This window comes from Nycticebus coucang, chromosome 4 (genome assembly GCF_027406575.1).
Source record: "Nycticebus coucang isolate mNycCou1 chromosome 4, mNycCou1.pri, whole genome shotgun sequence".
Taxonomy (NCBI): domain Eukaryota; kingdom Metazoa; phylum Chordata; class Mammalia; order Primates; family Lorisidae; genus Nycticebus; species Nycticebus coucang.
The window spans coordinates 138,900,448-138,914,516 of record NC_069783.1 but is presented as its reverse complement, the minus strand read 5'-3'; the positions used below and the strand labels follow the sequence as shown (position 1 = coordinate 138,914,516).

At 46.4% G+C, this 14,069-nt stretch overlaps 1 protein-coding gene across 3 annotated transcripts in view; it reads left to right on the top strand.

The window, feature by feature from the left end:
* LIMK2 (LIM domain kinase 2) overlaps positions 1-14,069 on the top strand; it is a 79,294-nt gene that overhangs the window by 30,411 nt on the left and 34,814 nt on the right. The window contains exons 2-3 of one of the 3 annotated variants that reach the window (XM_053586905.1): positions 12,703-12,869; positions 13,006-13,392. The exons of 1 other annotated variant lie outside the window; for it this stretch is intronic. In XM_053586905.1, the coding sequence (XP_053442880.1) occupies positions 13,340-13,392 (53 nt within the window). In that variant the 5' untranslated portion in view covers positions 12,703-12,869; positions 13,006-13,339. Of the gene's footprint in view, positions 1-12,702; positions 13,393-14,069 lie in introns of all 3 variants that reach the window. One more of the 3 variants, XM_053586904.1, reaches the window with a different exon arrangement.

Below are 14,069 nucleotides of genomic sequence, written 5' to 3'. Positions count from 1 at the left end.
TTGTGGCTGAATTATATATGAAGTGATTATTCTAAAGAAGTGATTATTTTTTCAATTGAAATTGAGTTTAAAAATCATAATAAAGGCTTGGCGCCTGTAGCTCAAGTGGCTAGGGTGCCAGCTACCTATACCAGAACTGGAGGGTTTGAATCCAGCCTGGGCCTGCCAAACAACAATGACAACTACAACCAAAAAATAGCCAGGCATTGTGGTGGGTGCCCGTAGTCCTAGCTACTTGGGAGGCTGAGGCAAGAGGATCGCTAAAGCCCAAGAGTTTGAGGTTGCTGTGAGCTGTGACGCCATGGCCCTGTACCCAGGATGACAGCTTGAGACTCTGTCTCAAAAAAAAAAAAAAAAAAAAACATAATAAATAATACATAAGTGGCCAGGAGTGAAATAGAAAGTGAAAAATGGCCTGGTGCTGTGGCTCACACCTGTAATCCTAGCACTCTGGGAAGCTGCAGCAGGTGGATTGCCCGAGCTCACAGGTTCAAGTCCAGAAAGTGAAAAATCAATGTGTGTCCAGATAGACACTAAATCTCTATTTGGTCACCAGAAGAGGATTCTTTGTGACAGGCAGGGCTGGTTTGGCTGACTTAACCACTGCCAGGATAAAATTTCTCTCCATGGCTATTCATTTTCCTTTATTTTAATTCCATGCTCCCAGGGAAGCCTTCTGATACCTAATTCAGCTTCCTGGGATTCTTGATAACAGGAAGGGTCTGGAAATAGTACCCATATAGGGGATATGGATATTCAGTTTCCAGTTATCAATTCATAAATGGATAGTGGGATTAATAAATGGGTGGGGCAGAACCATCACAGAATATCTGTACCCCTATGGACATTATGAAATCCTGTTTCTGGACCAGAAAGACTAAAAACCAGGCCCAGATTAGGGTCATTGACCAAGATGACACCAGCCTTGGAGAGTTCTCTGGGTGGTCAGCCAGCCAACCTTCTTCTTACTACAGCCCCTTCCTCAATACTTCTTTTAGCATTGGCTTACTGAGTATAAAATTTGTGGTTCACCTAACACCTTCCTTTTACAGAGGAAGAAATGAAGCCCAGAGAGTTTTAGCAGCTTACCTAAGATTTAATAAATTGGACCTGTGCCATAAAATATGTGACTTCCCTACAACTCCAGGACAGTTTAGATATCAAATGGACTAACTACCACCATTATGAAATAGTTCTTATTTTTTTACTTTCTTCTTTTTTTTTTTTTTTGTAGAGACAGAGTCTCACTTTACTGCCCTCGGTAAAGTGCCGTGGTGTCACACGGCTCACAGCAACCTCCAACTCTTGGGCTTATGCGATTCTCCTGCCTCAGCCTCCCGAGCAGCTGGGACTACAGGCGCCCGCCACAACACCCGGCTATTTTTTTGTTGCAGTTTGGCCGGGACTGGGTTTGAACCCGCCACCCTCGGCATATGGGGCTGGTGCCCTACTCACTGAGCCACAGGCGCCGCCCTCTTCTTTTTTTTTTTTTTTTTGAGACAGAGTCTCACTATATTGCCCTCAGTAGAGTGCCATGGTGTCACAGCTCACAGCAATCTCAAACTCTTGGGCTTAAGCTATTTGCTTGCCTCAGCCTCCCAAGTAGCTGGGACTACAGGCACCCACCACAACGCCCAGCTATTTTTTTTTTCTTTTTTTGCAGTTTTTGGCCAGGGCTGGGTTTGAATCCACCACGTCCGGTATATGGGGCCTGCGCCCTACTCCTTGAGCCACAGGCGCTGCCCATCCAGCTATTTTCTTGTTGGCTGTTTTTTCGTTGTAGTTGTCATTGTTGTTCAGCAAGCCTGGGCTAGGCTTGAACCTGCCAGCCTCAATGTATGTGGCTGGTGCCCTACTCACTGAGCTACAGGTACTGTGCCATTTAATTAATTAATTAATTTTTTTTTTTTTTGAGGCAGAGTCTTACTATGTTGCCCTCAGTAGAGTGCTGTGGTGTCACAGCTCACAGCAGCCGCAAACTCTTGGGCTTAAGCAATTCTCTTGCCTCAGCCTCCCAAATACTACAGGCGCCAGCCACGATGCCCAGCTGTTTTTTTGGTGCAGTTGTCGTTTTTTTTTTTTTTTGTTTTTTTTTTGCAATTTTTGCCTGGGGCCGGGTTTGAACCCACCACCTCCAGTATATGGGGCTGGCGTCCTACTCCTCTGAGCCACAGGTGCCACCCTTTTTTGGTTTTTGTTTGTTTGTTTGTTTTTTCAGTTGTCATTGTTTTTTAGCAGGCCCAGGCTGGGTTTGAACCCACGAGCCTTGGTGAATGTAGCTGGCACCCTAACCACTGAGCTACAGGTGCTGAGCCTCTTTTTGTACTTTCTTGATGATAATGATGGTGGTGATGATTATCTTATTCCAATAGATTTAGAGGTTACAAGTAGTTTTTTGTAACATGGATGAATTGTATAGAGGTGAGCAATTTTGTGGTTAACTAGGGCAAGTTTTCAGGACTCTGCCAGGTAAGGGCTTTTCTCCTGGCATTGCCTAGTGATTTATTGAGCTGTCCAAAGCATTTTTTCTCAGTGCAGCCAAGAGAAGGATGTCCGTGTGAATGCAGCATATAACACTGAATGTTATACATTCAGTTTTCTAATATTAATATCATGGTACAACAGTGGATGGTTATCTACAAGGGATTACAATCCCATTCTTATGTGCTTACATCCTATACAGACAAATCTCAGCTATTAACATGACCACATCAGTAGAGATGTCACCCCAGGACAAAGGCATAGTCTGCAGTTAGTAAATACTAGTTGGCTAGTAGACTTCACAGGGATGTATATATAGCCAACCTCACTAGATGTGACGCATAAATACCCACTCGCAGAGCCAAACTAGTAACTAAAGACCAGAATTCTCTTTGGTTGTTTCAAGCTTATGTTGTATTTATTAGGAACCTCTGCTTGCTTAAATACCTCTGATAACTCTAAACTGAGTGAACTCTTCTTTAGTCAAGCAGACTTGGCCTTTAGTTATCTGCTTCTGCTTTCTCTTACCATCCCAGCCTCTTCTCTTTCTGCCCACATGTGCCCTGCACTGGAGCTTATGGACCTGCTCCGTATTATGGGAGCATACCATACTCTCTTATACTTCAGGATATCTGCACATGTTGTTCCTTCAGGCCGGAATGCCTCTTGTCTGCCTGGTGATCAGTCTGTTAGAGTCAGCTGATAATATCCTGTCTTCTGTGGAGGAGCACCCCCAAATCCACTCACACCCTTACACACTACTCAGAGGAGACTTTTTCTCCATCTTTGTTATCCTCCTCATTTCTCAGTTATATCCCTGTCGTTATTTGTTTACACATGTAGCACCACTCTTAGAGTATGAAATTCTCCAAGTGTGGATTTGGTAGAATGCCAAAGCGTCACTATGGAGCTCAGCATAGTGTCTGCAATGTAGTGGGCACTCAGTGTTTGCTAGGTGAATAATGTATTTGTCAAAGAATTCTTTGAACGCTTGAATAAAACCCGTCCAGTATGCACCATCACTGTTTCTTTGCTCTACAGTATTCTGCCATCCAAGAGCTTTTCTTTTAAGATAAGGGATGGACTGAGACTTCAGTCTATAAATGTCCTCTCTAAGTCTTAAACCATTAAAGCCAAGGCCTCTGGCTGGGTGTGGTGGCTCAAGCCTATAATCCCAGTACTTTGGAAGGCCTCAATGGAAGGATTGCTTAAGGTTAGGATTTTTTGAGACAGCCTGAGCAACACAGACCTTCTCGCTATGAAAAATTTAAAACTTGGGCGGTGCCTGTGGCTGAGTGGGTATGGCGCCAGCCCCATATACTGAGGGTGGCGGGTTCTGACCCGGCCCCAGCCAAACTGCAACAGAAAAATAGCCGGGCATTATGGCGGGCGCCTGTAGTCCCAGCTACTTGGGAGGCTGAGGCAAGAGAATTGCTAAGACCAGGAGTTAGAGGTTGCTGTGAGCTGTGTGACGCCATGGCACTCTACCAAGGGTGATAAAGTAAGACTCAGTCTCTTTAAAAAAAAAAAGAAAGAAAGAAAGAAAAGAAAAATTTTAAACTTATTTAGAAGTGTTACTACATGTCTATAGACCTACCTACTCAGGAGTCTGAGGTAGGAGGAGTTTGAAATTGCACTGAGCTATGATCATGCCACTGCACTCCAGCCTGGGTGACAGAGCAAGACCTAGTTTTTTTTTTTTTTTTTTTTTTGGTTTTTGGCCGGGGCTGGGTTTGAACCCACCACCTCCAGCATATGGGACCGGCGCCCTACTCCTTGAGCCACAGGCACCGCCCTAAGACCTCGTTTTAATAAAAAAAAAAAAAGAAGAAGAAGATGAACAATCTATCTGTGCATTCATTTCCTCATTTGTAACAAAAGAGCAATAGTAATCTATCCTACCCACTTCTCAGAGTAAGGTGAAATCAAGTGGACAAGCACTTAGAAAAGAGTAAAGCAGTGGTTTTCAATCTTCACTGTGCATCAGAAACACTGGAGCTTAGTTAAAATGCAGATTCTTAGTGACTCTGAGTCTTTATGCTTGTGGCAGGGCCTGAGACTCCTCATTTTTAGTAAGCTGCCTAGGGTATCCCATGCTGCTATTTCTTTAGTCACCGCTGTAAATCAAATAGCAATTAAAAATTGTTATTCGAGCCACCTTTAGTGTGTTGGACCTGGAGTCCAAAGACATGGATTAAATTCCAGCTCTTCCAGTTCCTAGACCTGTGACCTCAAACCACAACCTTCTTTGCAAACTTTAGTTCCCTCATATCTCAGGAGGAGTTGACAACCTCAACTTCATAGGGTTAAGGGTTTATGTAAGCAAACTCACATCAGTGCTCATGGAACTCAGTGTTTTGCAGAGTGATAGCAAACATCTAGTTCTGAATTGTGATGTCATATGAACAAACACCAGGCAAAAGGCAAAATTGTAATCCATCTTAATCAGGTATCGAGGAAAGAGAAAAGAATAGAATGTGGAATCTGGGTAGAACCTTAGAGATTTAGTACAAACCCTTGTTTTACAGCCCATTAACTTGAAACGAGGAGTGGAGAAGGAGAAGCCCAAGATACACGAAGGTCCCCAATCACATGAAATATGTTCAGATTTTCAGAACAATGAAATTATTTCCCAATATACTGAGAGAAAGAAAGAAAAAAATAAATTGGCACAGTAATGGAACCACTGTTAATAATTCAGTTAATAACTGTGGAGAATAGGGCCATACCTCAAAGTATAATATAATGATCATTCATTGTGTATACTATACATGTATACTAGGTACTGGGGATCTGTTGGTGAAATAAAAATGGAAATGGCTAACTGCCCCAGTTTTCAAAAAGAAGGAAAAAGCGGGCTGGGCACGGTGGCTCACGCCTGTAATCCTAGCACTCTGGGAGGCCAAGGCAGGTGTCTCACTGTGTCGCCCTCAGTAGAATGTCCTGGCATCACAGCTCACAGCTACCTCAAACTCTTGGGCTTAGACAGTTCTCTTGCCTCAGCCTCCCAAGTAGCTGGGACTACAGATGCCTGCCACAACATCTGGCTATTTTCTTGTTGCAGTTGTCATTGTTGTTTAGCTGACCTGGGCTGGGTTCGAACCTGCCAGCCTCAGTGTATGTGGCTGGCGCCATAACCACTATGCCATGGCACCGAGCCAAGGAATTTTTTGTTTATGAGACAGGGTCAAAAACAGAATTTTTTGTTTTTGCCTGGACTAGTCTTGAACTCCTGAGCTTAAGCACTCTTCTTGCCTCATCCTCCCAAGTATCTAAGTTTACAGGTGTGTGCCACCACACCCAGCAGGGTATAGAATTCGAGGTCAGCAAACCTTGCTGTTAACTGCAGTCCTTCCTTTTCCAGCAATGTAAAACTTGGATAAATTACCTAACGTGTCTGAGTTTCTCTCGCCTTGCCTTTGTTAAAGGTGTTCCTCGAGAGGTTGTTGAAGGGACTAAACTAGATGACGAGTATAAAAGCCCTTTGTAAACTGAAGGTGCTTTATTTTATTTTATTTATTTTTTATTGTTAAATCATAGCTGTGTACATTAATGCTGAAGGTTATCCTCACTTCTGTGGTGGTATACTTGCTCATAAAATGGGAGTCCTGAACTAATTATTTATTTATTATTTTATTTATTTCATAGGCATCTGTGGACACCTGGTGAGGGCCAAGCCTGTGCAGGGCACTAGGAGCAAGTAGTGCCTGCCCTCATGTAGTTTGATCTGGTGGTAGAAGATACAGGCACAGAGCTCTTCTGTGTGTGACGTGGTTGGGGACACGTTGAGCGAACCCTTCCCAGAGAATAAGTACCGTGTTAGAGTCAGGCCTGGAAAAAGGAGAAGATAGCTGCCATCTGGCATGTAGGAGGCTACAGAAGGATCTGAGAGAGCAGTGTCTGGGGGACTCCCCGGGACAGCCTTATCTAGCCAGGTCAGGAAACAGAATGGGGCAGGAGGTGACCAGAGCAGTGGCCCTGGGGAGGAAGCAGAAGTAATAGTCTGGAATCTTGAGTGCAATGCACGTGGCAGGCTCTGCTGTCAGACAAGAGTACTAGAGGAAAAGCGTAAGGAGGTATACATACATATTTGCTTGAAATCATGGGACTTTTTATTGTCCATTTCATTACTTAAAGGTAAGAAAAAATGTAAATAATATCCAAATGGTAGAAAATGAATGTGATTTCATCCCTGCTGCTTGTCTCGCTATAAAGGAGAAATTGATAAGCACATGAAAGAATCTTCCAGGTTTTCTCGGAGGGTTATATGCACAGGCTTTTTTTTTTTTTTTTTTTTTGGTAGAGACAGAGTCTCACTTTATCACTCTCAGTAGAGTGCCATGGCATCACACAGCTCACAGCAACCTCCAACTCCTGGGCTTAGGTGATTCTCTTGCCTTAGCCTCCTGAGTACCTGGGACTACAGGTGCCCGCCACAATGCTCGGCTATCTTTTTGTTGCAGTTTGGCCGGGGCTGGGTTTGAACTCACCACCCTCGGTATGTGGGATCAGCACCCTGCTCACTGAACCACAGGCACTGCCCTATGCACAGGCTTTTTAAACGTGCAGTATGTTGTCTCTGCAGCTTGGATTTTTCATTTATCATCTTATCCAGGATTATTTCTGTTTCAATACCTAGAATCTACCTCAATATCCTTTTTTTTTTTTTTTTTGAGACAGAGCCTCAAGCTGTTGCCCTGGGTAAAGTGCTGTGGCATCACAGCTCACAGCAACCTCCAACTCCTGGGCTCAAGCCATTCTCCTGCCTCCACCTCCCAAGTAGCTGGGACTGCAGGTGCCCATCACAATGCCCGGCTATTTTTGGGTTGCAGCCATCGTTGTTTGGCAGGCCCGGGCTGGATTCAAACCCGCCAGCTCGGGTGCACGTGGCCTTAGACATCTGAGCCACAGGCGCTGAGCCCTACCTTAGTATCTTTAACAGCTGCATAGTAGTGTATTGTTTGGATGTGGTGGTGTATTTAGCCCAACTCCATTGATAGACACATGGATTGTTCCTCATCTGTTAGTATTAAACAGTGCTGCACTGTTTGACCACATATCCTCACATTTGTAGGAGTATTTCTCTAGGCAAGATTTTTAGCAGTGGAATTGCTGGGACCCTGTTTAGAAAGATGAGTGCTGCCCTAGAATGGAAAGGGATTTGGAAGAGGGAAGGAACAGAAACAGGAAAAAGTCAGTAGATGAAGGCAGTAATGCTTACCTTTTAAGTAGCAGAGGCTGAGTCCCTCCATCACCAGCTCCCTTTCCTCCCTCCCAGCCAATAGAGGGCCTCGCACATACACAGTTCCATGGGTTTGGGATTATTTGACCAGAGCCTTCTTCAGAGGAGAGGTTGGAATGATTCATTCATCCACCACTCCTTGCCAGAGTGTTCACTTGGGGCTGCCAATTGTGAAGGCCATTGTTCTCTATCCTGTTGGGACACCATAAAGCCCCCTGTCTCAGCTGGTTCTTAGGAGTCAGTTTGTTCAGCTCCCTGCCAGGATTCCAACTGGTGAAATGTGCAGGGGATTAACACCACCTCTGCCATTTATTCCAAATGACCGTAACTGCCAGGGATCTCTGCAGTTGCCTCCGGCAGCCGTTAACTGCTGAATCCTCTCCCAGCTGCTCTGGGGATGTAGAAGAGCACCTTTCCATCCAGGACCAGTTTCCAAGAGCAGGAGGGGGAAATATATCCTCCAGAATATATTCTGGGTGGTTTGGGCCCTTTGAAGTTGGCCCTGAGGAGTCACACACTTGGGTCTGAGCCACCAGTGGCTTATCATATCTGGTGATCAATCCTTCAAAGGTTCCTCCTGAAGTTGGATTTATGGGGGTCAAATGGATTCCACCTGGGAAGGGCTTCCGCTTCCACTGGAGATATTGGGAGATGGCTGCACATCTTCCAGGGGGAAGCGGTTATGGCACTGACAAGTCCTTTCTCTAGTTCCCCACCCGCCCACCAAGTCCTTTGTAAGAGGAGACTGCCTGCAGCCTCCTGCTCGCATTCCTAGACACCGACTCACTGGGCCGCCCGCAGCCTCTGGAACAGCAGAGCTGTGTGAAATGTCAAGAGGAGTTATGTTCATGGGCTCCCTGGCCCCAGTTTCTTTGTGGCTTTCATTTTCTTCCATCCATACTGTGTTCATCAGATGGACATCAGAGGGTACAATTAGAAGATAATTTGCTGGTTCCAGACTTATTTGGGGGCCCCCTTCTTGCCCGATGGAATTTTAGGGAACATAATACATTTTTGCTGAAAAATGGTTGCCTCTGTGTCTGGAAGAAAGAGAGCTCCCAGCTCTCCAGCTAGGCAGCCCTTTCTTTAAGTATCCTGTGTGGTGTTCTTCCTTCTACCCCACCTCCTCTGTGGCTCTGTGTCCCCTCCAGACCCAGATCCTGATCCCCTCAGGGCCAGCTCGAGAGATTTAAACTTACCTTGGTACTCAAGGAAACAAGGAACCCTTGGGACCCTCATAGGGCTAAAAAATGTTGAAGCTGGAAGCTATTTAGAGACCTAAGCAAGGCCCAAATGGTGTCACCAACTTGCTGAAGGCCACATAGCTAGCCCATAGTAGTTGTAACAATAGTCTTAATGATATTAACAGCTAACATTTATCAACCCTTAATGTGTTCCAGACTCTGCCAAGGGCTTACATGCAATGCATTGTCACATTGAAACCCAGACACTCTGGCTCTGGGCCCAGACTGAGCTCCAGTATAACGTGGTAGAGGGCAGTCTATACTGTCTAGTCTGGGTTTGAATTCTGGCTTTGCTTCTCACTTACTCAAGAACGCTATTTAACCTCTCTGTACCTCAGTTCCTTCATCTGTAAAAGAGGGAAATTATAGCACTATGGAATAGTGTGGATTAAAATTCATTCACACACACAGCCCTGCAACCAGTGCTTAGTGCAAGATGGATGCCCCTCCAGTGCACACTCCTCCCTACCCTGCTGCCTCTGGGGCTGGCACCTGGCGTCTGTTGGATGGTAGATAGATACAGCTGTCAAGAGCTGTTATTTACTATTAGAGTCACTGAACAGAGCAGTTGAGAGCTCTGTGCCCCTAGAACAGGGGTCAGCAAACTATTACCCACTGCCTGGGTTTATTATGGCCTGGGATTTTTACTTTTTTTTTTTTGAGACTCACTATGTCTCCTTCAGTAGAGTGCAGTGGCATCCACAGCTCACAGCAACCTCAAACTCTTGGGTTTAAGCGATTCTCTTGCCCCAGCCTCTCGAGTAGCTCGGACTATATGCACCTGCCACAACACCTAGCTATTATGTTTTGGTTACAGTTGTTTAGCGGGCCCCAGCCGGACTTGAACTTGCCAGCCTTGGTGTATGTGGCTGGCACCCTATTCACTGAGCTACAGTGCCAAGCCAATTTTTACATTTTTTAATGGTTGGGTATAAAAAGCAAAAGAATATTTCTGTGATACACAAAAATTATATATGAAATTCAAATATCAGTGTTCATAAATAAGACTTTATTAGAACATACCCATGTCTATTTATTTTTTAATTTTTATTTATATATATTTTTTGAGGCAGAGTCTCAGACTGTCACCCTGGGTAGAGTGTCCTGGCGTCATAGCTCACAGCAACCTTGAACTCTTGGGCTAACGCAATCCTCTTGCCTCACCTTTTCTATTTTTAGTAGAGATGAGCTCTCACTTTTCTCAAGCTGGTCTTGGAATCGTGAGCTCAAGCTATCCACCAGTCCTGGCATCCCAGAGTGCTAGGATTACAGGCGTGAGCCAACATGCCCCACCTATTTTATTTATTGATTTAGACAGAATTTCACTTTGTCACCCTTGGTAGTGTGCCATGGCATCACAGCTCGCAACAACTTCAAACTCCTGGGCTGAAGCTGAGTTGCTAGGACTACAGGCGCCAGCCACACCCCCAGCTATTTGTAGAGATGGGGTCTCGCTCTGGCTCAGGCTGGTCTCAAACCCAAGGGCTCAGGCAATCCACCCGCCTCGGCCTCCCAGAGTGCTAGGATTATAGGTGTGAGCCACCACATCTAGCCTATTTATTTATTTATTTATTTATTTTTGAGACAGAGCCTCAAGCTGTCACCCTGGGTAGAGTGCTGTGATATCACAGCTCACAGCAACCTCCAACTCCTGGACTCAAGCAATTCTCTTGCCTCAGCCTCCCAAGTAGCTGAGATTACAGGCACCCACCACATTGCCTGGCTATTTTTTGGTTGTAGTTGTCATTGTTGTTTGGCAGCCCTGGCTGGATTCGAACCCACCAGCTCTGGTGTATGTGGCTGGCACCTTAGCCACTTGAGCTACAGGCGCTGAGCCTATTTATTTATTTTTAAAGACAGAAGCTAGAGTGCCTTGGTGTTATAGCTGATAGCAACTTCGAACTCTTAGGCTCTAGTGATTCTCTTGCTTCAGCCTCTCAAGTAGCTGGGACTACAGGCACCTGCCACAACACCCGACAATTTTTTTTTTTCTTAAGATAGTCTCCAGCTGTCACCCGGGGTAGAGTGCTGTGGTGTCATAGCTAATAGCAACCTCCAACTCTTGGGCTCAGGTGATCCTCTTGCCTCGGTTTCTTATTTGTTTGTTTGTTTTTTAGTAGAGACAGGGTTTCAATTTTTTGCTGAGTCCGGTCTCGAACTCGTGAGCTCAAGTAATTCACCCACCTCAGCCTCCCAGAGTGCTAAGATTACAGGCGTGAGCCACTGCACCCAGCCCAGCTATTTTTTTTTTTTTTAATATTTTTTGGAGTTGGGGTCTTGCTCTTGCTCAGGGTGGTCTGGAACTTCTGAGCTCAGGCAGTCCACCTACCTCAGCCTACCAGAATGCTAGGATTACAGACTTGAGCCACCGCACCCAGCCTAATTTTTCTTTTTTAGACAGAGTCTCACTATGTCGTCCTCTAATAGAGTGCGTGGAGTCACAGCTCACAACAACCTCAAACTCTTGGGCTTAAGTGATTCCTTTGCCTCAGCCTCCCAAGTAGCTGGGACTACAGGCACCCACCACAACGCCCAGCTATTTTTTGGTTGTAGTTGTCATTGTTGTTTGTCAGGCCTGGGCTGGATTCCAACCTACCAGCTCTGGTGTGTGTGGCTGGTGCCCTAGCCACTGAGCTATGGGCACCTAGCCTAATTTTTCTATTTTTAGTAGAGATAGGTCTCACTCTTCCTCAGAATGATCTCTTAACTGCTAAGCTCAAGCAGTCCTCCTGCTTTGGTCTCTCAGAGGGCTAGGATTACAGACCTGAGCTACTGCACCCAGCCTATTTATATTTTATATAGCTATGTTTGCACTATAATGGCACAGTAGCTGTGACAGCCTGTATGGTTTACAGAGCTAAGGTATTTACTTTCTGGCGCTTTATAGGAAAAGTGTGCTGACCTCTGCTGTAAAGTCATGTGAACTGGGTTTGAAACCCAGCCTCATTACTTACCAGATATTTATATTCAGGCTAGTGACATAACCCTTCTGAACTTGTTTCCTCATATATTAGATAGGGTTGATAACATTTACCCTATATACTGGTCATTTAAATATGATACAGAATAGGTATTCAGCACTTCTTACAAGGCCTGGAACATGTTGAGTTCTCAATAAATGGTAGCTTATGCAAGCCCATTCTCTCTCTCTCTCTCTCTTTTTTTTTTTTTTTTTTTGTAGTTTTTGGCTGGCGCTGGGTTTGAACCCACCACCTCCAGCATATGGGGCTGGCACCCTCCTCCTTTGAGCCACAGGCACTGCCCCAGCCCATTCTCTCTTATTTATCACGTTCATTTTGTCCCTGTGCTCACTTGGAAGAATGGAAAAAGGCTCCCTTATAACCCATCCACCACCTTTGTCACAAACTTTCTCACCCTAGAAACAGCAGCTTCAGGGTGACTTCTGGCTCTTTATAGTAGAGAAGCATGTGTGCCTGGTTAGAGACAGAGAAATGATATCATGGCCTCAAGTCCAGTAATGAAGCCAGTTAATACCCTGGGCCTTGTTTCCTCATCTGCAACACAGCTGTGCCCTGGAATGGAAGTGGCACCTTGGCCAGCTCTTGGGATTATTCCCAGGCCAAGCAGAGACAGTGGATGAATGGGGGCCCTAGTGCCAGACAGAGCAGATGCCAGCCCGCTTCTGAACTTGGTTCTGCCAGAGAGGCGCGTGGCTCTGCCTGGACCTGGGATCCCAGGCTTTTTTCACCTCCAAGCAGATTTATTGCCCTTTAGGCAGCTCCTCCATCTGGGGACATTTGAAGTCTGATGAACTCGCCATCTCTCCTGTCCTCTCCTGCCCTTCACTGAGCTCAGAGATAGACGCTCAGCCAGTCTCAGTTATTGTCTGCAGCGCCTGCCTACAGCCTCACTCCAGCCTGGCTCCACCCCTTGCCTGTAAGGTCTGTTTCCTAACAGCTGCTCCAACCACACACCTCGGTTCCACGGGAGCCCCTCCTCTTCCTCCCTCCCTCCCTCATTCAGGGGTGGGACTGAAGAAGAAGGCTAACTTGACAGCAACGCTTCTTTCTTGGCTAGTCACCGGCCCCTGCCCAAGAATGCCTGTGTGTGTGTAGCCTCTGCAGAGAGGTCATTCTTCCGGAGTCCAGAGGGGCCGCCTGATCTTCTGAGAACTCAGGAAGAGCTGTCCCAGCCATGAGCCCCTGCGGGAACCTGCTGGGGGGCAAGTGGCCTGGAGTCCTCACTCTCCTCCAGCTGCTCCGGAGGGAGAGGTGAGCGTGAGCAGGCAGCCCGTAGCCAGAGGTGCCGGGAGCCCTGGGCCCCGGGCCTGTCATGGTGGCCGTCTGCAGCCAGCTTGAGGCACTCCCGGACGGGTTTGCAGCTGAGCCTGTTTGTCTGGCGTGGGAAGAAGATGGGGAGTTACTTATCAGTCCCTGCTTACTTCACCTCCAGAGACCCCTTTCGGTGAGTTGGTCTCCAAGTCCCTTTCTCCATCTCTTTTCCTGGCTCCTAGTCCTTAGGGAAGGGAGGAGGCCTTCACTTATCCCTTAACCATCGGTTTACCCATACAGAACCAGCCTGGCAAGGCACCACCACTATGTCCAAGAAATGGTGAGATGAGGGATATACCCAGAAGGAAATTCTTGGGGAGCCCCAGCTCCCCTTCCTTCCCAGACACTCCTGGTAAAGCCCCTAAAAGATGCCACTGACCCGCCCTGCTCTAGGTGTTAACTATTGGGGGTGGGGGGGGAGCACAAATAAGGTACTGTTCTTCTAGCTCTCACATGTCTTACCTGCGGGCCATGCTGCCTGCACAGGAATTTGTCCCAACAAGCAGGACAGGCAGGTTTTGCCAAATTGTAGAAGCTGGCAAGGCCTGGGTGTGGATAGCCTGGTACATAGTAGGTGTCCTATAAACGCTTGTTCTCTTAATGGCAGCACATTTGCTTCTGGACTTGAAGGGCTTCTGAGTTCCTAGATGAGTATACTTGCTGGGGAAAGACCTTGGCAAGTGCTTCTGAGACTGCAACAATTGGCTTTGGTGTATACCTGAGCTGCTGGGCAAGCCCCCACACCCCTTGAGTACCGCCAGAGTTCTCTCTTTGGGTTTCTCAGAGGGAGGTGTGGAAACTTTCTACCTC